Source organism: Apodemus sylvaticus, chromosome 22, assembly GCF_947179515.1.
Source record: "Apodemus sylvaticus chromosome 22, mApoSyl1.1, whole genome shotgun sequence".
Lineage (NCBI taxonomy): Eukaryota > Metazoa > Chordata > Mammalia > Rodentia > Muridae > Apodemus > Apodemus sylvaticus.
This window is the reverse complement of record NC_067493.1, coordinates 5474696-5502574: the sequence shown is the minus strand read 5'-3', so window position 1 is coordinate 5502574 and position 27879 is coordinate 5474696. Positions and strand designations below refer to the sequence as shown.

The 27879-nt window shown below is 40.7% G+C and overlaps 1 protein-coding gene across 1 annotated transcript; it reads right to left on the bottom strand.

Moving 5' to 3' along the window:
- On the bottom strand, positions 1–27489 carry LOC127672896 (zinc finger protein 431-like). Its single transcript, XM_052168328.1, has 5 exons — positions 27410–27489; positions 27141–27201; positions 25359–25930; positions 6856–6861; positions 1–737 (listed from the first exon to the last, which is right to left on the bottom strand). The coding sequence occupies exons 1-5, from the start codon at positions 27441–27443 to the stop codon at positions 1–3; spliced, it is 1410 nt and encodes a 469-aa protein (XP_052024288.1). The 5' UTR covers positions 27444–27489.
- Positions 27490–27879: the final 390 nt, after the last annotated feature.

The following is a 27879-nucleotide window of genomic DNA, read 5'->3' as shown; positions in this document are numbered from 1 at the left end:
TCAATAAGGTTTCTGTCCGGTGTGTGTTCTTTTATGTCTTTGTAGATGACTGGGTCTTGTAAAGGCTTTACCACATTGATCACATTTGCAAGGTTTCTCTCCAGTATGTGTTCTTTTATGATATTGGAGATGATCACGCTGTGCAAAGGCTTTACCACATTGATTACATTCATAAGGTTTCTCTCCAGTATGTGTTCTTTTATGATATTGGAGATTACTGTAATAGGCATAAGCGTTACCACACTGATTACATTCATAAGGTTTCTCTCCAGTATGTGTTCTTTTATGATGTTGGAGATTACCCTGATGTGCAAAGGCTTTACCACATTGATTACATTCATAAGGTTTCTCTCCAGTATGTGTTCTTTTATGTGTTTGCAGATTACTGTGACATGCAAAGGCTTTACCACATTGATTACATTCATAAGGTTTCTCACCTATATGTATTCTTTTATGATATTGGAGAGTACTGCGCAGTGCAAAGGCTTTCCCACATTGATTACATTCATAAGGTTTCTCTCCAGTGTGTGTTCTTTTATGAATTTGGAGATTACTGCGCTGTGCAAAGGCTTTACCACATTGATTGCATTCATAAGGTTTCTCTCCAGTATGTGTTCTTTTATGATATTGGAGATTACTGTGACATGCAAAGGCTTTGCCACATTGATTGCACTCATAAGGTTTCTCTCCGGTATGTGTTCTTTTATGATATTGAAATTTACTATGCTGTGCAAAGGCTTTACCACATCGATCGCATTCATAAGGCTTCTCTCCTGTATGTGTCATTTTATGTCTTTGGAGATAACTGGATCTTGCAAACGCTTTACCACATTGATTGCATTCATGAGGTTTCTCTCCAGTATGTGTTCTTTTATGATATTGGAGATGACTTGATCTTTTAAAGACTTTACCACATATATTACACTCATAGAGTTTCACTCCAGTATATCTTCTTACATGCCTGCAATGATAATTAGCACATGTGAAAACATTATCACATTCATTACTCTGATCAATCAAGTAATCAATATGAATTATGTTTACAATTTTTCTAATGGTAAAGAAGCATTAGATCTTAAGATTTTAGCTCTTTATATGTTCATATTGTTCTCTCTCATTACGAGTTGTTCAAGATAAGTGTGATGGTTATTACATGGCTCATATACATAGTACCCTCTTTTTATATGGTGTATTTTAGCTATCTGAAGAAAGTTTGAAAATCTCTGATCTGTATAACACTGATTGTATTCATATTTTTCCTCTAGTGTGAATTACAACACATGTGACTGAGAATCAGGACACACAGAAGAATTTCCAAATTCCTAGTACCCATAAAGATTTTTTACACAATGAGTTTTGGGATATTCCTGTAAAGCTAAAAAACAAACTAATTGCAAATGTATTTCATATTCCTAATTTCTTTCAAAGGTAGAATACTACATATCTTCTTCTTTTAGAACAAAAATTTTATGTTACTTCTTTCCATATCCCAATGCTCACATGATTATTATCCATTGTGACACATGATATACCTAATAAAAAGAATGATAAATGAAAGGTTTACTCATTGCATTCACACTGTTTGAATTTTTGTTTCTCATAACATGTGCAATATGACTAATGTTTCTCCACAACAATATTCTTGATTCTCATAAAATTCCCTTTCACCAATCTGAACAATATTTCTACAAGAATATGAATATCACCAAATGTTCTATGGACTATTTGCTCATTAGAATGTTTTGGATATAAATTTATCACTATTCAATGTGCAATTTCTAAATACTATGAGACTATACAGATGGGCAGATCCACAACACAGGTCTAATGGAGCTACTTATCAAATGGATACACAAACCAGATATTGGATCTTGAGGTCTATGGTTTTGTAAGAATATTATAATTATATGTACACTTAAAGGACTGTGATTTTTCACTTTTGCTTTTTGCTGGAGATTCCATAAGATATTAAAATTTCCTCAGAGACAAATTTGTAACAGCTTGCACATGAAAATTACCTTTTATGACCTCTATTATTTTGACAATGTTCTTCAAGATGATGCTCTTCCCAATTATAGCCTAAAACACAGTACCAGAAAATACATGATGTAGCATTGGAAAATAGGCAAAATTAAAGATACTGTGAATTTTAACTGTACTGTGAAAGTTACAGTGAAAACTCAGTGAAACTGAATTATTCAGCTCAATTTTCATGCAATTAAAATAATAGAAGATCATCAATAACCAAGAAACATTTATAACCTTCAGAAAAAAATAACATTCTTACCTATAGCTTTGAGGTTCAGGTAGGTTTCCAACATCACATTTTTGTAGAGACTCTTCTGGGAAGGATCCAGCAAATTCCACTCCTCCTCAGTGAATTTCACGTGCACATCATCAAAAGTCACTGCATCCTAAATATCCCATACATGTACAACACAAAGCATGATACTAACATCACCGGAAAAAAAATATATGCTTTCTCAAATATATATTCACATAATTCTTGTGCTTGCTCTGCTTATTTTCTGACTCAGAATTTATAATTACTGTGACATTTTAGAAGGAGCTTTAATTATAAGTTACACCTCTGTCACTTTTGAACACTTTGAATAGGATACAGCTTTCCCAGAGAAATGCAAATTGAGAGGGAGATGCAGGGGAAACAGATGCACAATACCGAGCACACATCTGAAAAATTGTATGAACAATTACTAACTACAAACATGATGGGCAAGCTGGGTGTATTTTCTCATGTCTTTAATCACAGAGGCACAGGCAGGTGTATGTCATTTACCTAGACACCAGCATGGCCTTTGTAATGTGTTCTAGGAGACTAAAATGTATATTTTAAGGCCCTCAATCCCTACAAAAAAACAACCATGGGAAAAAAAAATCATACTGAACTCAAAGTTCTTTGTGAAAGTTCCTACAAAGAATTATAAATTCACAGCACATCTGTATTCATCTGGCAGAAATATGAAGTTTAATCTATAACATTTGGTCAAATTTCAATACTAAAGATATGGATGCAAAAACATGGAGTCGGGCGGTAGTGGCACAAACCTGTAATTCCAGCACTCTGGGAGGCAGAGGCAGGCGGATTTCTGAGTTCGAGGCCAGCCTTGTCTACAAAGGGAGTTCCAGGACAGCCAGGGCTACACAGAAACCCTGTCTTGAAAAAAACAAATCAAAAAAAAAAAAAAAAAAAAAAAAAAGAAAGAAAGAAAAACCACACAAAAATATGCTTATATTGCAAATACAAGATTTTTGTCTTTTGTGGTTTCTCTACCACTTTAAGGACAGACAAAGCTATACAGCGAAATTTGTTTTGGAAAAGAAAAGCAAAAAAAAAATTAATATAAAAATATAAAACAGCTAGACTTGTAAAACAGATTATCACTGATTAACAAATGTATCCATTGTATTTTATATGATTTAAGGAAAGAGATTATCGTGAATATATGGGAGCATGAGAAGAAAGGTGAAGGGTCAGTTTAAACCACACCACAGAACACACCATGGACACAACGTTTCCCCTCTAAAAGAAATGCGGGGTAAAATCAGGAGCAGAGACTGGGGGCATGACCAATGAAAATTTGCCCCACTTGAGAGTGCCATCCTATGGACAGGCACCAATCCATGACATTATTAATGACACTCTGTTATGCTCCCACACTGAAGCCTTGATTAATTGTCTAGTGAGAGGAACCACCAACCAGCTGACTGATAAAGCTGCACAGATCCAGAGTCAAACCTTGCATGGACCTTGGGGAATATTATGGAAGAGTTGGCAGGAAGATTGAAACCCCTGAGGAGGATAGGAACTCCACAGGAAGACCAAGAGACTCAAGTAACAAGCACCCTTGGGGACACTCAGAGACTACGCCACAAACCAAATAGCATACACAGGATGGACTAAGGCCCCTGGCACATATATCAGATGTGCAGCGCAGAGGCTCAAAGGCCGTCTACCAACTGTAGAAAGGGCTTTCCCTATAGCTGTGGGACGGGGGAATATCTTTTGAATCTGTTTCCTTAACTGGGTTGTCATGTCTGGCCTCAGTGAGAGAGGATGTAGTTAACTCACAATAGAATTGATGCACCAATTTTCGGGGTACCTGGGGGCCCCACAACCTCTCAAAGAAAAACAGAGGAGACTGGGGGTGGGACTCTACCATAGCAAGAGACATATAATGGGGATATTGATAAGGGTGACAATGAATATATAAATTATTGGAAAAGCAAAAAAAGGGAGAAAAATAAAATTTTCATTCTATAAACACTATCCTGGAAGGTATCTGGAATGGTTCCTACCAGAAGATCTTCCACAAGCTTCACAAAGAAAGCCAGACAGGACAGACAAGTAGCCAAAGACACCATCCTATCTAGAAACTTTTTGTTTCAATCAACTGCAACCTGACCCTTGACACTATGGGCAAATATTCATCCTGTGATGAAAATGCATTCAGTCTTTCTTCAAGGATCCTAATTGTCTGCAGGAAGTCCTACACTGTTCAAATTTCAGTGCAATGAACTCTCATGGAGTCTTCCCTATGGCTCTGACTCTGCCAAAAGATATCTGGATTTGGGCCAAATTGAAACCATACTGGAAGAATCCGGATCTCAAATTTATCATCTATCAGTTTTCAGAAGCCACACCATATGAAAGATCCTCTTAAATTTGGCTTCTAAGGTGATGGACTCTGTCTCACCTGGTCCACTTATAACAGCTAGAAACTGAAAAAAATCAAGATGTCCCTCAACCAAAATTTGGATAAAGATTATGTGGTTCATTTACAAAATGGAATTCTATTCAGCTAGTAAAAACAAGAACATTATGAATCTTGCAGGCAAATGGATACAACTAAATACTATCATCCTAAGTGAACTGTCCCAGACCCAAAGGGACATGCCTGTATGTACTCACTTCATCCTTCAGATGACTGTAGCTCTGAAAGGTTGAAATGCTATCAACTTCACCTCTTTCCTGATTATGTTCCTTATGGATTGCTAGGATTTTCTTACCCGGCCCACCTCCTCTCCTAGCTTCCAACATCAACAAGTAATCTCTCTTGAACATAACAAACAGGTCAGTAAAAGAGCCAGCACTCAGCCAACACTCTAAAAATCTACAAAGAAAACTGTAACATAGGAATAACACTCCCACAAAAAACAAGAAAAACTGAGAAACTAGTACCTAGACCAATAATCACCAAAAATGCAAATATCTAGGACCAGCATAGAAAGATATGTAATACCAGTCAGGAAAATAAGTCACCATCCTCAGGCTCTCACTCCTTTCCTTTTCCACAAACAACCTATTTTGTATCAGAGCTCTTGTGTGTTTTACTTTCTCAATATATGTTAGAGAAAGAGGAGGAAGAGGAGGGGGAAGAGGAGGAGGGGGAGGAGAAGGAGAGAAGGAGAAGGAGAAGAAGAAGAAGAAGAAGAAGAAGAAGAAGAAGAAGAAGAAGAAGAAGAAGAAGAAGAAGAAGAAGAAGAAGAAGAAGAAGAAGAAGAAAATCAGCATAAAGAAAATATTTCCGAGAAAACCACAAATGAAAGCTTTCATTGACTAAAGGAAAGTGTCTATTAATGTACAAGAAGCATCAAAAATACCAGATTGGGAAAGAGACATTTGCCACATCATAATCAAAACAATAAACATATTAGTTAAAGAAACAAAAAAATATAGCAGAAAAAAATTAACAAACCAAGCAAAAGAAAAACTAGTAATGTTTGAAATCAGAAATATTAGATTCATATCTGTGTTCTTTTTTTTAAGGAATAAATTCGTTCCTTATGCAATATTCTCCCTGCATATATTACTGCAGGCCCGAAGAGGCCACCAGGTCCCATTACATATGATCATGGAAAACCATGTGGCTACTGAGAATTGAACTCATGGCCTGTGTAAGAACAGCCAGAGCTCTTAACCTCCGAGCCATCTCTCCAGGCCTAATCCTGCCTTCTTAATGTATATTATAAAAGACAAAAAGCTTTGGACACAGTTGCTGCATAGTTACAGAACCCACCCAAGCTTCTACAAGAAAGCAAATGGTCCAGATGTTTTGGACAGAATTACAATCAGCCGTGATACTGAAGTTATTAAGAGGTCATGGCCTGAACTAGCAGGTTAGAAGCACCACTACAAACCTCACAGGTGGTCACATCTGGCTGATGTTTCTGATCCAACCCCATAGAGAACTCACCACCCCAGTGCATACAGCTCAGCCGCATGTTCCTCCCCATTGTGGGCAGATATCTTGTGCTCACCATGTCTTGATTTCAGTGCTTCCCTGAGGTCCCCCTCACAGCAAACAACAGCAGAGCTCAGAGCAGGACACAGAGAATCATTCACACTGCATAGCCACAGGGAACACACCAAAAGGCACCCTGAAAATCCCACCTCTTTTTCTGTCTGGCAGGTCTGCCTGATATCCTTTGATTGGCCAGTGAGTCTTAGCCCTCCTCAGGTTAAAGTGTGCTTCCTATCCAGGACTACACCTACTCAAGATCTCAGCAGTGGTTTGCATTCCATTAACATTTGAAATAAGATTTCAAGAGGCATCACACCCCACACAACCCTGAGGGAGAAACAACATTCCAGATTAGGCTTGTCAGCTTCCTGCTTCTCCCACTCTGATGCCAGGACCTTCATTTACCAGTACCTGTGCCTGAGCTTTTCTCAAAGCACTTGTCTTCTTTCCATAATAATGATGAAAAGTTTGCCTAGACCATTACTGAAGGTTCATTGGATGTATCAGTCTGACCCAGGAATTGATGACCCAATGTAACACCAGCCTGGTCTACAGAGTGAGGTCCAGGTCAGCCTCTGCTATACAGAGAAACACTTGTCTCCAAAAAAAAGAAAGAAAAAAAAATAACAAAAACAAACCAAGTGGGGTTTTTCCTGTTTGTTTGATTTGTTTTGTTTTGTTTTATCTAAATCCTGGGCTCAGGGAAACTGAAGCTCCCTTCTCAAACAACCCCATAAGAAAAGCCAGAAACATAAGGGAAACATAAGGCAAACACTGTTGAGCACTATTGCTAGTCAGCACATTTTCAACAGTGGCAAATTAAAAAGCAAAATACAGTTGGATTAGGACAGATTTTCTAGAGAAGCCTATCTCAAATCATAGAGAAAAATGAATCTTTCTATGTATATAGAAAGGGTAGTTATCAGAATGTCCTGATAAAGGCTGTCAGCCAAGGGGAGTTAGAAAAATCAAGGACTGGTGGATTTCCTGTTGCAGGATATTACAGCTGATCTTCAGTATATACCAGTATATTTAAGATATAAGTACTTCCTAATGCCAGTTTAAAAAACAAGTTTTTTTTTGCTTTATAAAATAAAAAAGTACAAGTACCAAAACAAAAGAACTGCTTTTTCATGACACTTCTATATATAGGTTGCAAAAAACACATATAGCCTAGATCAAAGGTGGATAAGAACATCTCAAAAGATCAAGATTAAGTAAGGGTTTCTCACTTCAAAAGGTATAATTAAGAAACATCCCCCAGAGTAAGCAGGGTTAGAGTTAGGGTTAGGGGATTAGGGGGTTATGGTTAGGATCAGGACAAGGCTTGTTAGGGTTAGGATGCTTAGGAAATTAAGGAGTTAAGATAGGATTAGAAATTTAAGAAAAGTCCCAGGGTTAGCCTCAGGGTTAGGGTTAAGGTGGCCACCATTATTCTTGATGGTCCCACTGAGTCAATCGTATCCCTGTTACACAACGAAGAAATGTTAGGGTTGTGGTCAATCTCAGGATCAGGTCAAAGGATTTGTTTGTTGTTGTATGTGAACTCAGTTTCTATATTTTTGCTCATCTGCTTTCCTAGTCCTCATTTTTTATAATATCAAAATCTTTCCTGTGCCAGTGAAAGTGGAAAGTGAGTTATCCATGAACCTAGAATTCCCAGATGGGAAATATCTTTACATTATTATGAGGTCCTGTTCACAGACAACAGAAAACCACTACTCCTTTAGTTTTTCTAAGTTTCATCTGGGGATCCTCATAAGATGTACAAAATCATGGGACTCGGTGCCCCTCTTTGGTAATATCATAAGTATTGCATGGGCCATTTGTCTTCACCACATCTTTAGTAAATATAACCAAATGGTACAAGACAAATGGTCTCCATCATTACTCTTGCTGGTCTCACTGAGTCAATAGGAACCCAATTGTACAAAATACCACAACTATAAGCTATTCATTTTATATACAACTATAAGTTTAATGTTTTGTTCTGTTCTTACTCTGATAGCTTCTACCTTATTCACTCAATGGTTTCTCTAAACAACCTAAAATTTTATCTATACCACTTCCAAATTAGCATACTGAAAAAGGAAGTGATGACTCTGATATTCACAAAATCAAACAGATAATCAAGGGACAAATTGCCAAGGGCAAGACCGACTGCTGACAGCAAAGAATATCTGTGCTACTCTGTGTTGGGTCTCAGTGTCAGTTATTTATGCAGCTAATTCCCCTCAGTGATAAAATGGCCTTCAGTACTCTTCTGCTCTAGATATGTATGGTTTACATTCTGTCCAAATTAAAATATGCTTACTAAAGATTTTTTGTGAAGTTTTCGAAAGATAATCAATGAAAATTATGGAAAAAAGTCTTGGATAAGCAATAAACATAAATTCGTGACTTAATGAAATTTGTCTTTTATTACTTATGTATAGAATATCCACATGGGATCATGGCTTATTCTTCACATCTTTTTCTTAATACCAAATAGATTACAAGTAAAGTAAACTGGTTAACTTTGACTAAGTTATTTTTATTCAGAATAAATAAAAGTTAAAAATTAATATGAATAGACAAATGTATATTTAATCAATACATCCCCACAGGTAAAATAAATATGAAATGATATTATGTCTCTGAATCTTTATTTGTGATGGGTAACATGAGGATATATATTTAAATTGTAATGTCTACTTTTAAGTACCTGATATATGTAAACATACAAATCTGGTCACAGTGGTATCTCTATGAACCCTATCCCAATTCTAGTACACAACATGGTCACTATCCATTAGGGTTCTAAATTAGATTTAAAGATTTTTGTTTTTCTAGAGCAGGATTTGTTTTTTATATTGGACATTGTCTTCACTCAATGTAATAATGATACATGAGTGCTTTTGAAAATGAAATATCCATGTGTAAATATTGATATGGACAAAAACACTTTAATAATTTAAACAATATTTATTTCCCAAAATGCCTCATTAAAAACCAATAAATATACTAAGATAGAAAGATCAGCACAGTGCTTCTGACTTATTGTCTAAATTAAACAACAACCATTTTCATATCTTCAACTCCCTGGAATTAATATAATCACAGAAGGCCTTTTTAAATGTTATTAAAACTCTGTGACATGAGAGGACATGGGTGGCCAATATTTCTATAATTTGTAGGGGGAATAACTAGTTAGGTCATATGAATTTGTCTAAAGATATCCTGAGTAACTTGTTTTTGATGTATAGAATGTACTTCAGGGCTGGATAGAAAAGCTCAGCATTTAAGAGCGATGGCTGCTCTTTGAGAGGTTCTGAGTTCAATTCCCAACAACCACAAGGTGGATCACTACCATATGTCACAGGATCATATGCCCTCTTCTTCTGTGTCTGAAGACTGGGATATTATGCTCCCATACATGAAATAAATACAGAAATCTTTTTTTAAAGAAATGCTTTGTCTATTTTCTTTAGGGAAAAACAGTAATTTTACCTTTTATCCTTTGATAAACTATGATACTTTTAAAATGAGGTATCATTGAAACTTAGAAAAGGGGAATAAAAATATTTATTTTTAATAAAGGAAGAGGACAATAAATTGTGGATTTATTTGTTAAAACTATTTTAACTTTTGGTGTTAACATTTAATGGTCTTAAAAAAGAAGTATTTATATAGAGAGACTTCTATGTCTTCTACTCTGATCCTATATAGTTGGAGTTCAAGGTCATCCTTTTATCTTCTTAAAAAGCTTTCTAAAAGCACATTTTCTAGAAAGAAAAAGAGCCAGGACTACTGAGTATCATTGGCCATCTTATTTTTCATTCCAATCATTGGACAGAAAGAATAATTAAAGCCACCTTGTTGCGGTAAATATTATTATTTATTTATTTTACCACAATTGAATGATAAGGATTCCAAGTAAAAGACACAAAAGACTTGGTATTTATAATAAGATTTAAAGCACTAGGGTTGGACAGACTATTTTGTATAGTTCCTGTTAATAACTGTGAGATATCATTTGTCCGCAATGAGGAGCTAGAGAAATTACCCACGGAGCTGAAGGGCTTTGCAGTGCCACAGAAGGAACAGCAATGAGTCACCCAGTACTCCCAGAGCTCTCAGGGACAAAATCATCAACCAAAGAGTACACATGGAATTACTCATGGCTCCAGACGCATAGGCAGCAGAGGATGGTATTGTTAGACACCAAAGGGCGGAGAGGCCCTTGGCCCTGGAAAAACTTGATGCCATAGTGTAGAGGAATATCAGAAAAGAGGAGCAGTTTAGGGTTGATTGGGGAGGGAAGATGGCATAATGGATTTTTGGGGAGGGGGAACCAGGACAGGGGACCAAATTTGAAATGTAAATAAAGAATATATTATAAAAAAGAAAAAAATGAATAGAAAAAAATTGGATACAATCGTCAAAAATAAATCTGGATAATTAAACTTTACAGGGACTAAACAACAAAGAGTTCTGTAACATATGAGAAAGCAAAGTTACAAACAATTGGAGAAAGGAAGAAGAAGAGGAAGAAGAAGAAGGAGAAGAAGAAGAAGAGGAAGAAGAAGAAGGAGAAGAAGAAGAAGAAGAAGAAGAAGAAGAAGAAGAAGAAGAAGAAGAAGAAGAAGAAGAAGAAGAAGAAGAAGAAGAAGAAAAAGGAAAAAGATGAAAAAGAAGAGGAGGAAGAGGAAGAGGAGAAGAAGCAGGTGGAGGATAAAGTCTGTAAAATATTTCCAATAAAATCATAAATGAAAATTTTGCTAAACTAAAGAAGGTATCTGATAATGTACGAGAACCATCAAAAACACTAAACAGACCGAGAAAAAGTCCCTTTGCCACATAATAATCAAAACACTAAACATATAAGATCAGGAAATATTAAAAAAAAAAACTGCAGCAGAAAAATTTAACAAACTAAACAAAACAAAATCTAGAAATGTATGAAATCAAAACTATTAGCTTCATATCCATCTTATTTTTATGGAATTAATTCATTACACACACAATGTTTTCCCTGCATGTATTCCTGCAGGCCAGAAGAGGGCACCAGATCCCATTACATATGGTTGTGAGCCACCATGTGGTTGCTAAGAATTGAACTCATGAACTGTGTAGGAACAGCCACAGCTGTTAACCTCTGAGCCATCTCTCCAGGTCTATTCCTGCTTTCTTCTTGTATATTATAAAAGACAAAAAGATGCTGCATAGTCTCAGAAGCCACCCATGCTTCTACCAGAAAGCAACTGGTCCAGATGTTTTGGACAGAATTACAATCAGCCATGATACTGAAATTATTCAGAGATCATGGCCTGAACTATCAAGTAAGAAGCAACCACTAGAAACCTCACAGGTGTTCACATCTGGATGATCATTCCAATCCAACCCCATAGAGGACACACTGCTCAACCACATGATCCTCCCCATTGTGGGCAGTGATCCTGTGCTCACCATGTCTTGATTTCAGAGCTTCCCTGAGGTCCCCTCACAGCACACAACAGCAGAGCTCAGAGCAGGACACGGTGAACCATTAAAACTGCACAGCCACAGGGAAAATATTCAATCAGCATAAATGTCTAGAAAACATTTCCAATAAAATCATAAATGAAAACTTTCTTAAACTAATGGAGGTGCCTGTTAATGTAAAAGAAGCATCCAAAATATCAAACAGATTGTAGAAAAGTGTCTTTGCTGCACAGTAATCAAAACAGCAAGCATCAAAGGAAAACAATATAAATAACTGCTACATAAATAATTAACAAAACTAAAGAAAAAAAAAAATAGCCTGGGACCTAACCCCGTCCATCCCACAGCCTTTGACCCCAGCCAGCTGCAACCTGATTATTTATGTTCCTTGGGAAAGCACCAGAACAGACCTCTGTAAACTCTACCAGGTCTTTGTCTTTTCTCAGCCAGGCCCGTCACTTTAAGGATCAGGATGCAGTTTATTGGCCTGTGAATTCCTTACCTGTCTCACCAGCTCACAGGCAGAAGCCAGGGCCGGGCGCACAGCCCAGTGATCCATGGCAGCCAGTCTTGACTTCTGTTCCCACAGGAGGGTCGTGCTAGTAGGCCACTGTGCCCGCCTGAAGGAGCACAGAGCGGGTTTGCACTCCGCCCCACTGCAAACTTTCCATAGCGGGAAGCCCGCACCTTGCCCATCCACTGTCCCTGCCCGGAGGAGCACAGAGAGGGTTTGCACTCTGCCCTGCTGCAAACTTTCCAGAGCAGAGCGGGAAACCTGTGCCTTGCCCGGCCACTGTCCCTGCCTGGAGAACAGAGAGGGTTTGCACTCTGCCCCACTGCAAACTTTCCAGAGCAAAGCGGGAACCCCGCGCCTTGCCCGGCCATTGTCCCTGCCTGGAGGAGCACAGAGAGGGTTTGCACTCTGCCCAGCTGCAAACTTTCCAGAGCGGGAAGCCCGTGCCTTGCCTGTCCACTGTCCCTGCCCAGAGCACAGAGAGGGTTTGCACTCCGCCCCACTGGCCCCACTGTAAACTTTACACAGCGGGAAGCCTGCGTCTGCGTCTTGCCCGGCCTCTCCAAACTTACAGACTGCTTCTGTGGAGACGACAGGAGGATAGCCCAGAGTTACTCGAGAGCTCACAGACACCCACAGCATGGAGCACTATCTTCATCCGGATGCGCATGCGAATGCGGTCCCATTCCACAATTTCAGGCCCGGCTGGGCTTCACAGAGCCCAGGAAGATCAGCAATCGCAGCAGTCACTAAATGCGCATGCTCACCTCCTTCTCACCTCTGCCAGACCTCTGACCAACACGCACATTCAAACTCCCAGCCCACTTTCATTCATAAATTAAAGACAGGAAATGATGACATTCCAGGAGGCTGGATGCAGGGCGGGAGCTGGTGTGACATCAGGGGTGGTGCCAGCGGTTGCCGGGTGATGGACAGGGATGCCATCATGGCGCCCGCCCGCCAGGGGCTGAGGTGCAGGGTCACGGGGCGGGGGCAAGGCTCGGGGGATTTCAGGGGCGCGGCCAGCGGTTGCTGGGTGACAGTCAGAGAATCCAACATCGCTCCCGCCCGGGGCTGAGATAGATGGGTGAGGGGCGGGGTTGGCATGATGTCAGGGGCAGGACCAGCAGTCTGTGAGTGACTGACATTGATGCCAATGTGACATTTTCACTGAATTTGAAGAAATATATTAATATGTGTGTTAAAATTTAAGAATATGATGTAAAATAATACACATGAAAGTGTGCACATAGATAATACATCAAAACTGACTGACCTCCTTGGCGTGTTCTCTTATCCGCTCTGCTCAGCGAATCACCACCCAGACACCCCGAGAACCAGCCTCAGGCCGCGGACAGTCTCTTCATCTGTGGCCTGTGGAGCCCACCCAGGTGACACCTACTGAGCCCTTGACCTGTGGGCAGGCCACCCGCGCCCAACACTGATTGACAGCCGGGGAAAGCTGGAGGTGAGGGTGTGGCAGCCATGTACAGCAGCCCAGAGCTTTCAGACGGGCATAGACACGGGGCTTAGCGTGCCCCCGGGGTACTGTGGGCAGGCGCAGCCTCCTAGGTTAGCTCACCTACAAGCTAGGGGGATGTGTTACTAAAGTCCCCAAAAAAGAAAATTCCCCAAGTGCCTTCTCTGGACGTGCTGTGGACAAGCTGGTGTGGCCTTTGACCTCAGGGCATTTAGAAAGTGACCCGGTGTGGGCGGGGCAGTGTATGTGACCTGGGGTCCTCCCAGCAGGGTACAATGGGAGGTCCCTGCTTCCTCACCGCCACTGCCGCCGCCCGGAGCTTCCAGTCCCTTCTTTATGTTCCTCCTGTCTAGAAACCTGCATCCAAAGGCGTGGGCGACCTTGGCCTTTGTTCAAAATACAGATTTTTCTAGGAGCCCGTGGAGAGCTGAGCTGGAGGAGACAGCAGACCGTGTTCTGGCAAGTGTTCCTGTGTGAAAGAACTGCGCTGGACTCCCCTGCCCAGAAAGGCACAGGCCTGGTGAGCACGGGTCCCCACCATGGTGCCCGTCTACCTTGACTGGCTGTGTGACCTCAGGCCCATCACGCCTCTCTCTAGGCCTGGGCCTTGGTGCTGTAACCCCAGGGCTTTGTGCCTGGTCACTCAGGCCCTTTCAGCCTTCAAAGTTCTTCCATTTGCATGGCCTGCCTCAGGAGAGCCGGTCCATCCATCGGCCATGTTGTCTGTCTCCAACAGAGGAGGCTTGCTTTTCAGCCGGTGTGAACTGGAAAGCTTTACGGTGTGCGCTTTAGAGAGCAGGAAGAATTCCGAATTCCTAATTCCTACAGCCCTCAAGGGTGACACTTTATTATTATTATTATTATTATTATTATTATTTTTGAGAACAAGTTCAAACAGGGTCTCAGGAGCAGGGCTTCCCCTTTACCCAGAAGCTCAGAGCTTTGGAACCAAGCTGCTCAAACCTGCAGGACCTGCTCCTCGCTGGTTTATCAGGACACTTGAGTGGCAGGAGGCAGAAGGCCAGCAGCAGTAGCAGTAGCGCTCTCCTGCTGAGGATCCATCTTTCCTTCTGAGCCCACCTGCCCAGCTCCTGTGCCCTCCCATCACCTTCACCCTCAGCCTCAGCTTGGCCGCCCGCCCTTGTCCTCTCTCTCCCCCCATTGCTGTCCCCGCATTTTTTCCCACCTACTCCAGGCTGGGATAGAACAGGACTGGGCATAGAGTGCGCACCATGAGTCACACTCAGTGTAAGATCAGAACACCTTGACACATCACCTGCCTGCTGTGTGGACAGGGGCTACAGGTGGAATACAGATGTTCCCCCAGGGGAGGGGCTGCATGAGAGTTTGGAGACAAGTGCTCAGGAGGCACAGCTGTCCAGCACTGGGCGATAGATAATAATACGAGTCCATGTGCAAGAGAGATGGGATTCAGGGAACCTATGTGGGATTGGGTTACCTTTTTTTTTTGGTTTTTTGAATTTGGTTTTTGTCAAGACAGGGTTTCTCTGTATAGCCCTGGCTGTCCTTGAACTCACTCTGTAGACCAGGCTGGCCTCGAACTCAGAAATCCGCCTGCCTCTGCCTCCCAGAGTGCTGGGATCACAGGCGTGCGCCAGCACCGCCTGGATACCCAAGGACCTTCTTGAAGTGACTTCATGAAACCCTGAGCAGCCTCGATCCCATCACTTCCTACCCCAGTTGGGGTTTTTTTGTTTGTTTGTTTTTTGTTTTTTTGTTTGTTTGTTTTTTACTGTAATCCTTAGAAGTGGAGATGGAGATTTGGTTTTCTTTTGAGAGAGAGTCTCATGAAAACCAGGCTGACTGGGAATCCAGTCTGTAGTCATAGATGATGACCTTGAACTCCTGACCTTCCTGCTTTGTCTCCCAGGTGCTAAGTTACAAGTGTGTGTGCCCCCACGCCCAGCCCTGGAGGCTAAGTGTTAAAATAAGATGAATCCCATATAGACATGGATATATTCAGGCCCAGGGATACTGTTCAGGGTTAGAGCTCATACCACAACCAGGAGAGAGTTATAGACATGAGGATTGAGGCTGGGTAACTTGAAACTTGTAGCCACCCTGACAGACTTGAACTTCAGCCCATCCACCCATCCATCCACCCACCCATCCATCCACCCATCCATCCATCCAAACATCAATCCATCCATCATCCATCCATCAATCTATCCATCCATCCATCCATCCATCCACCCACCCACCCATCCATCCATACATCCATCCACCAAGATGCCCCCAACCATCTCTCTGCTTGGAACAGAGGATTAGCATCTGCTCAGGTGTCCAGCTAAAGAAATGACACTTAACAGGATTTACAAGCAGGACACTGTGACATGTGCCTTTAATCTCAGCATGAAGGAGGCAGAGGCAGGGAGATCTTTGACTTGGTGGTCCACAAAGTGACTTTCAAAACAGCCAGGGTTACAGAAAGTAAGACTCTGTGGTCACTAGTCTGTGTTGTTAACTTGATTAAATCATGAATTAAGCAAAATCCAAAATATGAGGACACTCCATGAAAGGGATTTTTGCTTACTTTGTAAAAATCAATCAATGTCTTTGAGGTAGGAATGCTCCACTTTAATTCATACTGTTTGAGCTTGAAAGGTCCAGGCCTTTAATCTGTATATGGAGTAAAGAAGCCAACTAACTTTGTTATTGTGATTGTTGTTGTTGTTGATATTCTGAGCCAGGGTTTATCTGTAATACCTCTGACTGTCCTAGAACTCACTTTGTAGACCAGGCTACTCATGAAGTCCCACCTGATTCACTTCCATACTGCTTGGATTAAAGGTCTGAATTGCCACACTTAGTAGTACACACTCATCCAGGGGCTTTAATCCAGGCTTTAATCCAGAGATTATATCTGGAACACACACCTTTATTTTGGGCTACGCCTTCATCTTGAGGCCTATATAAGGACACAGAGGAAGAAAGTTTTCACATTACCTGCTTGCTCTCTCCTAGCTAGCAAGTCTTATGACTTCCCTGACATTAGAGTCCACTTGTCTGTGATCCCATCTTCTATTGAAGACCAGCTGAGACATGCAGCCTTGGGGACTGAGAACTTCTGGGTTCTTGGACTTTGCTTCCTATCCAGCTGTTGTGGAATAAGGCAGACTGCATCCTGTCAGTCTTTCTAATAGATCCCCTTTCAGGACAGAGAGAGTGAGTGAGAGATCATTCTATGTGATCTTTTACTCTCTGAAACAAGAACCTCAAGTAGACTCGCTGGCCCATGAGCACTTTCCCGATTGCCTGTCTAATCAGTTGCCTATAATGTTTAACTGTAGACAATTGCATGTCGTTGCAAGGTATTTCTCATGCATCCACATTGAGGTGATGAGAGGCTAGTGATTAGAAGGGAGTGAGGAGGAGGACTCGGGAGAGAGACACAGGGAGGTGCTTGCAGGAGCCACAAGTGGGAGACGGGAGAGAGGCATAGCATACTAAGATGGAATCATAGGTAAATATATCTAAAGGTTAGAATATTGGGGTAGAACTTATAATATAATAGATTGGGTTTGTTATTACCTTATTGGCATCCTGAACGTGTGTCTTAAATATATTTAAATCTTAATGGCAAAATATTTAATTGTTGAGAGTCTGTTCTTCTGGGTAATTAGGGGCACCTTGGTTGAGGGACCAAAGGGACTGGGTGGCCCTCAAGTAGTGTGACATGTGTGAAATGTGGGTCTCCTGCCAATGGTGGAGAGAGAACTCAGCTGAGATGCTGAGAAAGCTAGCTGGAAGATATTTTCTCTGAAGCAACAGTGAGAGCCCAGTTGATTGAGACTCTGTGGAGACCTGGTGAGTGTCAGGTGAGGCAGAAGAGATGCTAAGAGTGGTACAGACTGCTCTAGAGAATCTGAGGCAGTGACCAGATTCTTGAGAGCATGGCTTGACCCTACCAAAGGGTTAGATTGCTGCCTCTACTAAGGACATCACTGAGAGGGATGGTTGTTTGTCCTGCAGTTTTAGTGGGTGAGGAACGTGTTCACTCATTTTCTAATAAAATACTATTACAACATCCAGAGTGATAGCATCTTATGTTGAGAAGCTTCACTCCTTTTTTGTTTGCATGTTTTGTTCTTTGAGCCTAGATTGTTCTGTGTGGCCTAGCTGTCCTGAAACTAGGTCTGACTACCAGGCTAGCCTTGAGGTCAAAGAACCCTTTGACTCTGATTCTGTTCTTCCAAATGTGCTTCTTTCCCTTGGGTTCTGGGGTGAAAGGATTTTGCCACAAGACTGTGCAGAATCTTGCCTACTTAGGCAATGCAAACAGATGCTAGGATTGTGGGCTTAAAATCCAGTTACCCACAGTGTAATGGTTGGGAAGGGCCTTGAAGTGTAGAGTATAATCCACTAACTAGAGTCTTCTCTGAATCAAAGGTCAAGGACTTGCCCAGCAAGTTCCATGGATAAATCCAAGAATATGATGCAGTTTTCTCCCAGTTTTGTTAAAGGTACATCTGATTCTCAAAAACATGCCCTGCCAAGTGCACCTGTATTCCCAGCCCTGAGTACAAGAGTTTCCACGCCTGAGGCACGTTGTTTCTGTGGAGAATCAAGCCACTGCTCTGAGAATAGCTGGTTTGCAGACTGGGATCTATACTCCTTTTGTGTATTTGAGAGCTTGGACAACCTGAGATACTACCAAAGATTGAATTGTTGCATGAAGTACAGCACAGAGGTCTCCCAGAGTGTGGCTTCAGGCGATGTGGATGACAACAACAACCCAGACAAAGGTATAGAGGAGCCAGATCAATCCTCACCAAGATTGTTGAGGGAGAAAGGGCTGGCACTTGAGACCTGTGATGGTGGAGACTGCCCTGACCAGGATTCTGCTTCTGACAGTCCCAGGAACCTAGGATGCTGGGCATGACTTCAAAGGGCTTTTAGTCAGAAGAAGTGAACAAGCCACCCAGAAATCTGTTTGAAGATCAGGAGCCCTGATGTATGCTAAGAGTTGCAATTAGGAGATTTTCTGTCAGCTCCTCTATTATAGCAATGACCCAAACAAGGCAATTTTGTCTGTGCAGTCATCTGGTGTTTGTTTGTTTGTTTATTTACAGCATTCTTAAAAAGTGTTAAAGAGCTAGAAATTTGTGTTCTTTTGAAATGACCCACGGGAAAAGATGGAGGGTAGAGTGGACCCAGATGAGGATATTCTATTCTTTCCTACCTTCGGTTACAGGAGTATCTGGTGGTTTGTTTCAAAAAAAGTCCTTAGGAGACTTTGACATCCTGGTTTTCATGTGTGCTGGGACACAAAAGAAACAGCACACTGAGAGTAAACTTGAGCACTTTGGAAAACCACCCTGCTTAATCAACATGGTTGAGGAGTGATCTACCCAGTGCTTCCTTTACAAATTAATCTAGGGGCCACCTACAACTTACATTTTATAATAATAATAATAATAATAATAATAATAATAATACAGTTAACAATAATAATAGCATGGCCCACAGAGGCTCCCACTTCCCCCACACCATACTGCACCTTCACCAAACACAACACTGTTACAAAACACAACACTGACAACTCTACGCAGAGATGTGATGAAGTCAACAGTGGGAGTCACTTTGGGGGAAAGAGTGGAGGTTGAGGCCATTTTTGCTCATGTTGGCAATGTCATCTGGGAAATCCAAGTCACCCACACAGTCCTTAGGGAGCCATGTTTCCCTGGCAGGGCTGCCACCAGGAGCTCCCTCCACCCACGAGTCAGTTCTTGAATCCTCACCCTTGTTCTCATCTGTGGAGTGGGAGGGGTCATCCTAGGCTAACTAGCAATTTGCCCCTCCCAGGACAAGGTGAGAAACTGAGGTAAAGTTTATGAAGAGTGTTGATCTATGTGGAACAAAGCCACTGGGCAGCCATATTAATTACAGTAATGATGGAACATACTACCCCTGGTAAGGAGGGAAATGAGAGGGGAGCAAGGGGCAGAATATGTAGGAGTCTCTAGGCCGGGTTTGTACCCACCCAGCCCCTTAATTTTTGAACGTCTATGTTGTGAGGTACAGGCCCCCAATACATTTATGATCTGGTGGGAAAGCTAGTACAAGCACAAATTTTAATAAATAGGTTGTAGAATATAATATATTTTAATATAAAAATCTATTATTTCTGAGAAAATGATTTCATATACTCTTGCAAGACAAGACAGAGGACCCCAGTGTCTAGATAAATAGACTGAGCGTCACAGCCACCATGATGGTTAACCTCAATTGTCTACTTGATAAGATCTAGAGTGGCCAGGGTTGTTGTGATCATAAAAAAAGAAAGAGGAGAGAGAATATGTTCTAATGGCAGTGTGGGGGAAGGGTGTGCCTCAGTGGGCCCACGCCAAGGCATCCCTTCCTCCTGAGGTTACCAGACACAAGACAAGTTATAGTACAGAATAGAGTTTACTCGGGGCATGAAGAGGGGAGTCAAGAGGGAAGTAGAGGCAAAGAAAGGCAGAGAGAGGGAAAGAGTAGAGAAGCAGAGGCGGCCATGACCATGTGGAGAGAGGGGGGAGGGGAGAGGAAGGGAGGGGAGCCCAAGAAGGGGCAAGAGAGAAGCTGAGAGTGAGAGGATAAGAGAGGGGGAGGGGCAGGAAGCCCCTTTTATAGTGCACCAGACCTATCTTGTTGTTACCATGTAATGGTGGGAAGGGGCATAGCTGGCTGTTGCCAGGTAACTGGGGGTGGAGCTTAGACAGAATCCTAACAAGGAGGAGGTGCCTCGGGGTGTGGCTGTAAGGGACGGCCTTGGTTATCTTAACTGGTGTGGGAAGCCCCACCCACTGTGGGCGGCACCATTCCCTGGCTGGGATCCGGGGCAGTTTGTGGAAAGGGGCTGAGCAGCAGCAGGCGTTCATTGCTCTTGGCGTCCTGATTATTTACACACCTGATGTGAGTGAGCAGCTGCTTCACACTTCAGAGTGGCATTGCCCACCATGAGGGATTTTACTGTGAACCGTGAGCTGGAATAAACCTGTTCTCCTGACAGAGTGTTTTATCAAAGCAGCAGCAGTGATTAAGATACTTGTGGATTGACCTTTATCCATTCAAGGTGGTCACAATGAGAGGTAATTTTGTGTTTTGTTTAAAGAATTTTTTATTAGATATTTTCTTATTTACATTTATTTTTTTGTTTTGTTTTTCTTTTTTGAGACAGGGTTTCTCTGTGTAGTCCTGGCTGTCCTGGAACTCACTCTGTAGATCATGCTGGCCTCAAACTCCAAAATCCACCTGCCTCTGCCTCCCAAGTGCTTTTTTTTTTAACATTTTTTATTTTTATATTTATTTTTATATATTTTATATTATATATTCATATGTATATATTTATATTTTATTTACATTTCAAATGTTGTCCCCTTTCCCCATTTCCCCTCTGAAATCCCTCTATCCCATCCCCCCTCCCCATGCTCACTCACACACCCACTCCTGCTTCCCTGACCTGCTATTCCCCTACCCTGGGCCAATGAGCCTTCATGGTTCCAAGGGCCTCTCCTCTCATGGATGTCCGACCAGGACATCCTCTGCTACCCATGTGGCTGGAGCCATGGGTCCCTACATGTGCACACTTCGGTTGGTGGTTAGGTCCCTGGGAACTCTGGGGTTACTTATTGGTTACTATTATTGATTCTCCTATGGGGCTACAAACCCCTTCAGCTACTTGGGTCCTTTCTCTAGCTCCTCCATGGTGGACCCTGTGCTCAGTTCAATGGCTGGCTCAGAGTGTCCCCCTCTGTGTTTGTCAGACACTGGCAGTGACCCTCAGGAGACAGCTATGTCAGGCTCCTGTCAGCAAACACTTGTTGGCATCCACAATAGTGTCTGGGTTTGGTACATGAGCTGGTTACTGGCCCCAATATGCTTGCTTTGCCCTAACTCGCCCAAACTGTTATTGCAACAACACTGAAGGTAAGAGGAGGCCCTTTGTCCACAGTCCAGCTATGCTGGCAGGTCTCGAGGTTGCCACAAGATGGCTCACAAATTTGACCAGAGTGTATGAAAAAATAAAAGAGAGAAAATAAAAGCCTTACAGCTTTTTTAGATTGTGTCATGGAGACATTTTTGACAATACACCCCCATGGATCTTGATTCACCAGAAGCAAAGGCAATAGTGGCTTGAGCTTTTGTCAATCAGGGAACACCAGCTATGAAGACAAAGCCCCAGAGGGTGGAGTAGTTAGGAAAGAGTTGTCTAAGAGATTTAAGGACAGTGGCAAAGAGAGTATTTAATGGAGAAAAGACTGCAGAGGAGACGCAGATGGGAGGACAGAAGCAACAGACTGGAGACCTGGGAAAGATCCTGTTGTCAGCCAAGGCCAAATCAGAAGACCATGAGTGATGCCTAAAAAGGAGATAAGGGGGCCCTGAGAATCAAAAGTGCGCACACCACAAGACCAGGGTTACCCTAAAAGTAAAATGGAAACACATCATCTTTTGTTGATACAGTTCAACATTATGTTGTACTAAAACCTACATACAGTCTCTTCATCAGTTTATAAATGACTTTCCAGTGGCTACAGAAGAAAGCAAACATGGAGGACCTCTTAGATGCCTTAAAATTGATGCTATTTAAGCCTCTGCAAAGAAAAAAAGCCTTACTCTGCCAACTTCAGGTGACCTTTGTAGACCTGTGGACTGCATACTCAGACCAGGGGTCCTGGCATTAGCCATTGGACAATGTGTAATCAATTGGCACAAGCTAACAACCACTCTATTTACACCTCACTCACAATGGCTTCTGGGTAAAAATGATACCAGAAGGACTCATTGCCAGCCTCTCTTCTTGAATCTCCCCAGAGTATCTACTCAGCTGCCCTGCTGTTGGACCCTGACCTCAGTGGATGGGCCTTTGTATGACTGCTCAAATAGATGTAGGGGTAACGGTGTTCACCAATGGCAACTGCCTCATTCAGGATGGACAGAGGTACGCTGGGGCAGCGGTGGTGTCAAATACCGAGATCACATCTGGAGGACCACACCTGTCAGGAATGTCAGCCCAGGAAGCTGAACTGGCAGCTCTGAAAATGTCATTTGAGCTAAGAAAGGACATTAAAGTCATTAGCGCCACTTCCTGTGGTGTAACAATACTTCCTGTTGTGTTACAGTCGCTTCATATCAAGCCACAGCCACTTCCTGTGACAGTGACATTCACTTCCGGTCATAGAATGGGCACTTTCTCTAAAACTTTAGACAATTCCTGTGATATACACTCACTTTCGGTTAGGGCCAATCCCTTCCTGTGACATCACAACCACTTCTGGGTGTGGCATGGACACTTCCTGTTCTTCAAATGGTCACTTCCAGTGCTGATATGTCTGCTTCCTGTGGTTTCATAGACTTAGGCATGCCCTCCTCACTGTGGTAAGTTTATCTTTTCCCCAGGGTCAAGACAGAGAGGGCTGGTGTGCCATTGCTACCTCTCATTTCCATGGGACCATTTATAAGGAGAGGAACCTTCTGATGAGCAAGGAATAAACTCCATCCCAGAGAGCAACAGGAAAGTCCAGTGGGTGGGCCCTAGAAATTGGGTTCCTCATGTTCTTAATTGCACCAGACCCAGGAGTCCCCACAATCTCTGATGAGACAAAATATATTATCTGGGCCAAAAAAATCTGCTGATGTCTCAGTGTTGTAAGAGATGAGGGAGGACAGCTAACTGACTACAAACTAATGTTTGAGAGAAAATGGGTCTACACAGAAAAAAGGAAGAAATCAGAGACTTTCTAGAGTTCATTGGAAATGAATATGCAACATGCACAATCTCATGGAACACAAAGAAAATGAAAGTGGAGCTAAAAGAAAGTTCACAGCACAAAATGCCTATGTGAAAAAAATTGGAGAACTCCCATGCTGGCAATTTAACAGCATGTTTTAAAGGCTACAACAAAAAGAAGTGAGGGAGCAAAGAAAACGAGGAGGAGACATCAAGAAATTTTCAAGTTGGGGGATGAAATTGATAAAATAGAAAGAGAAAAATTCAAAGAATTAATGAAACATGGAGTTGGTCATTTGATCATTTTATTGGACAAGATAAACAAACCCCTAATAAAAGATAAAGAATATACAAATCAATGAAATCTAAAATGAAATGGGGGATTAATTAACAGGTAATGAAGAAATCCAGAGAGTGGTAAAGACATAGTTTAAAAAGGGTGCATTCCAACAACTTGGAAATTCTAAAAGAAATAGCTAACTTCCTCAATAGATCCACATCCCAAAATTAAACTAGAGAAAAAGAACTTAAACTGACATAATCATGAAGGAAAACAGACTTCATTAAAAATATGTCCACAATATGAGCCCAAGTCTATGAGTTTTAAGGTAGCGTCCTACCAGACTTTCGAAGAGGATTTAACAAGAATTCAGTGTATTCAACAATATAGAAACAAAACAAATATTAGTCAATTTATTTTCTGAACCCCTGATTACTCATATATCCAGTCAGGAAAGATTGAGTGATAAAAAGAGAATTACAGACCAATTATCCCTAAAACCACAGATTCAAAAATACTTAAAAGATAAAACACATAAAATAAAATATGAAACACATCAAAAGATCGTCCACCATTAACAATGAGGAAGGCTTCATTCTAGAAACAGTGATGGTTCAACAAAATGGGATTAAAGTGTAAGAAAAACCAAGAATTGATCATCTCATGAGGTAATGTAAAATCCTCTGACAATATTCAATACCACTTCAGGATAAAATTCTCGGAGTTCTGATGCTTACTGGGGCTGGAACGTGGCTCCTTCTATTCCATTACCAGCAGCTTTCAATATTTCAAATACATCACTGCCTAATCTTGGCTTTCCTGGAACTTGCTTAGAGATCTACCTTGATCTCAAAGATCTGCATGACTCTGTCTCGTGAATGGTGTGTTAAAAAGCATGTAACACCATGACATGAACTAAGCCTTTCTGTTTATATTTTAAACTCAGAACCCAGAATCCAAATCTATCTCTTGGCAATTTGACACATAATTGTATCTTCACGTGTCTACATCAAAACAGTATCCAGGTAATAATAATTCCTAACATGATACAGTTCACTTTCATACAACTGCAAATCCATATGTTTAGCTAAATGTAATCTTTTCCTAATGTAACCATTCCTTTAATGCCATTGAATATCCTTGATCACAAGATTAAACGTCATTCAACTTCTTGATGATGCCTTGTATTTTGAACCTTTCTTTTTTTTTTTTATTTTTCCTTTCTTAGTTTCTATGTTTGTTAAAAATTTTCATGCCAAATTCTATGCGGTGATTTTTGTGACTTACTTTGTCAATACAATTAATGTAAATGTCTTTACCTTAACCTCAAGGAAACTTTTCAGACGAGGGCAGCAAACTTCTTTGCAAAAGCATAAAAAAAAAAGAAAATCTCCAGAATGGAAATGATCCCAAGCACCCATGTCTATCATATCCTACTATGATACCCTCCTAATTCCCACTTAATTCATGATCATATTCATTATGTTTCTCTCCAGCACACACAATTAGGAGATTTATCCCTGGTGAAAACACTTTACCACATTGATTACATTAATAAGTTTTCTGTCCGGTGTGTGTTCTTTTATGATACTGGAGATGACTGGGTCTTGTAAAGGCTTTACCACATTGATTACAGTCATAAGGTTTCTCTCCAGTATGTGTTCTTTTATGTCTTTGGAGATCACTGTGCTGTGCAAAGGCTTTACCACATTGATTACATTCATAAGGTTTCTCTCCAGTATGTGTTCTTTTATGATATTGGAGAGCACTGCACTGTGCAAAGGCTTTACCACATTGATTACATTCATAAGGTTTCTCTCCAGTATGTGTTCTTTTATGTACTTGGAGAGCAATGTGACATGCAAAGGCTTTACCACATTGATTACATTCATAAGGTTTCTCTCCAGTATGTGTTCTTTTATGTATTTGGAGATTACTGTGACATGCAAAGGCTTTACCACATTGGTTACATTCATAAGGTTTGTCTCCAGTATGTGTTCTTTTATGTATTTGGAGATGACTGTGACATGCAAAGGCTTTACCACACTGATGGCACTCATAAGGTTTCTCTCCAGTATGTGTTCTTTTATGATATTGGAGAGAACTGCGCTGTGCAAAGGCTTTACCACATTGATCGCATTCATAAGGTTTCTCTCCTGTATGTGTCATTTTATGTGTTTGGAGATGACTGGGTCTTGCAAAGACTTTACCACATTGATTATATTCATGAGGTTTCTCCCCAGTAGGTATTGTTTTATGATATTGGAGATTACTGCATCTTGTAAAAGCTTTACCACATATATTACACTCATAGGGTTTCACTCCAGTATATCTTCTTATATGCCTGCAATGATAATTAGCACATGTGAAACCTTTACCACATTCATTACTCTGATCAATCATGTAATTAATATGAATTATGTTTACAATTTGTCTAATGGTAAAGAAGCATCAGATCTTAAGGTTTTAGAACTTTATATGTTCATGTTGTTCTCCCTCATCATGAGTTGTTCAAGACACCTGTGATGGTTATTACATGGCTCATATTTATAATACCCTCTTTTTATATGATGTATTTTAGCTATCTGAATAAAGTTAGAAAAACTCTGATCTTTATAACACTGATTGCATTCATATTTTTTTTCTAGTGTGAATTACAACACATGTGACTGGGAACCAGGACAAACAGAAGAATTTCCAAATTCCTAGTACCCATAAAGTTCTTCTTACACTACGAGGTTTGGGATATTCCCTGTAAAGCTAAAAACCAAACTAATTACAAATGTCTTCCATATTCCTAATTTCTTTCAAAGGCAGAATACTACATATCTTCTTGTTTTAGAACAAAAATTTTATGCTTCTTCTTTCCATATGCCAATGCTCACATGATTATTATCCATTGTGACACATGATATACCTAATAAAAAGAATGATAAATGAAAGGTTTACGCATTGTATTCACACTGTTTGAATTTTTGATTCTCATAACATGTGCAATATGGACTAATGTTTCTCCACAACAATATTCTTGATTCTCATAAAATGCCCTCTCACTAAACTGAACCATATTACTACAAGAATATTAGTATCACCAATTTTTCTATGGACTATTTGATTATTAGAATGTTTTGGGTATAAATTTATCACTATTCAATGTGCAATTTCTAAATACTATGAGACTATACAGATTGGCAGATCCACAGCACAAGTCTAATGGAGCTACTTATCAAATGGATACACAAATCACATATCGGATCTTGAGGTCCATGGTTTTGTAAGAATATTATAATCATATCTACACTTAAAGGACTGTTATTTTACACTCTAGCTTTTTGCTGGAGATTCCATAAGATATTAAAATTTCCTCAGAGACAAATTTGTATCAGCTTGCACATGAAAATTACCTTTCATGACTTCTATTATTTTGACAATGTTCTTCAAGATGATGCTCTTCCCAATTATAGCCTAAAACACAGTACCAGAAAAGGAATGATATACTATTGGAAAATAGGGAAAATTAAAGGTACTGTGAATTTTAACTGCACCATGAAAGTTACAGTGATAATTCAGTGAAACTGAAATATTCAGTTCAATTTTCATACAATTAAAATAATAGAAGTTCATCAATAACCAAGAAACATTTGTTTCCTTCAGAAAAAAATAACAGTCTTACCTATAGCTTTGAGGTTCAGGTAGGTTTCAAACATCACATTTTTGTAGAGACTCTTCTGGGAAGGATCCAGCAAATTCCACTCTTCCTCCGTGAATTTCACATGCACATCATCAAAAGTCACTGCATCCTAAATATCCCATACAAATGTACAACACAAAGCATGATACTAACTTCACCGGAAAACAACTATATGCTTTCTCAAATATATATTCACATAATTCTCGTGCTTGCTCTGCTTATTTTCTGACTCAGAATTTATAATTACTGTGTCCTTTTAGAAGGAGCTTTAATTATAAGATACACTTCTGTCACTTTTGAACACTTTGAATAGGATACAGCTTTGCCAGAGAAATACGAATTGAGAGGGACATGCAGGGGAAATAGATCCACAATACCGAGCACACATCTGAAAAATTGTATGAACAATTACTAACTACAAACATGATGGGCAAGCTGGGTGTATTTTCTCA

Excerpts from the sequence above, each read along its gene's own strand:
- LOC127672896 (XM_052168328.1), bottom strand. The coding sequence starts at position 27,443 with ATGTTTGAAACCTACCTGAACCTCAAAGCTATAG. Across the intron at positions 27,202-27,409 it reads CCTGAACCTCAAAGCTATAG|GCTATAATTGGGAAGAGCAT; the intron begins GTAAGACTGTTA and ends ACTGTGTTTTAG. Across the intron at positions 25,931-27,140 it reads AATAATAGAAGTCATGAAAG|ACCCAGTCATCTCCAAACAC; the intron begins GTAATTTTCATG and ends AGTCTTTGCAAG.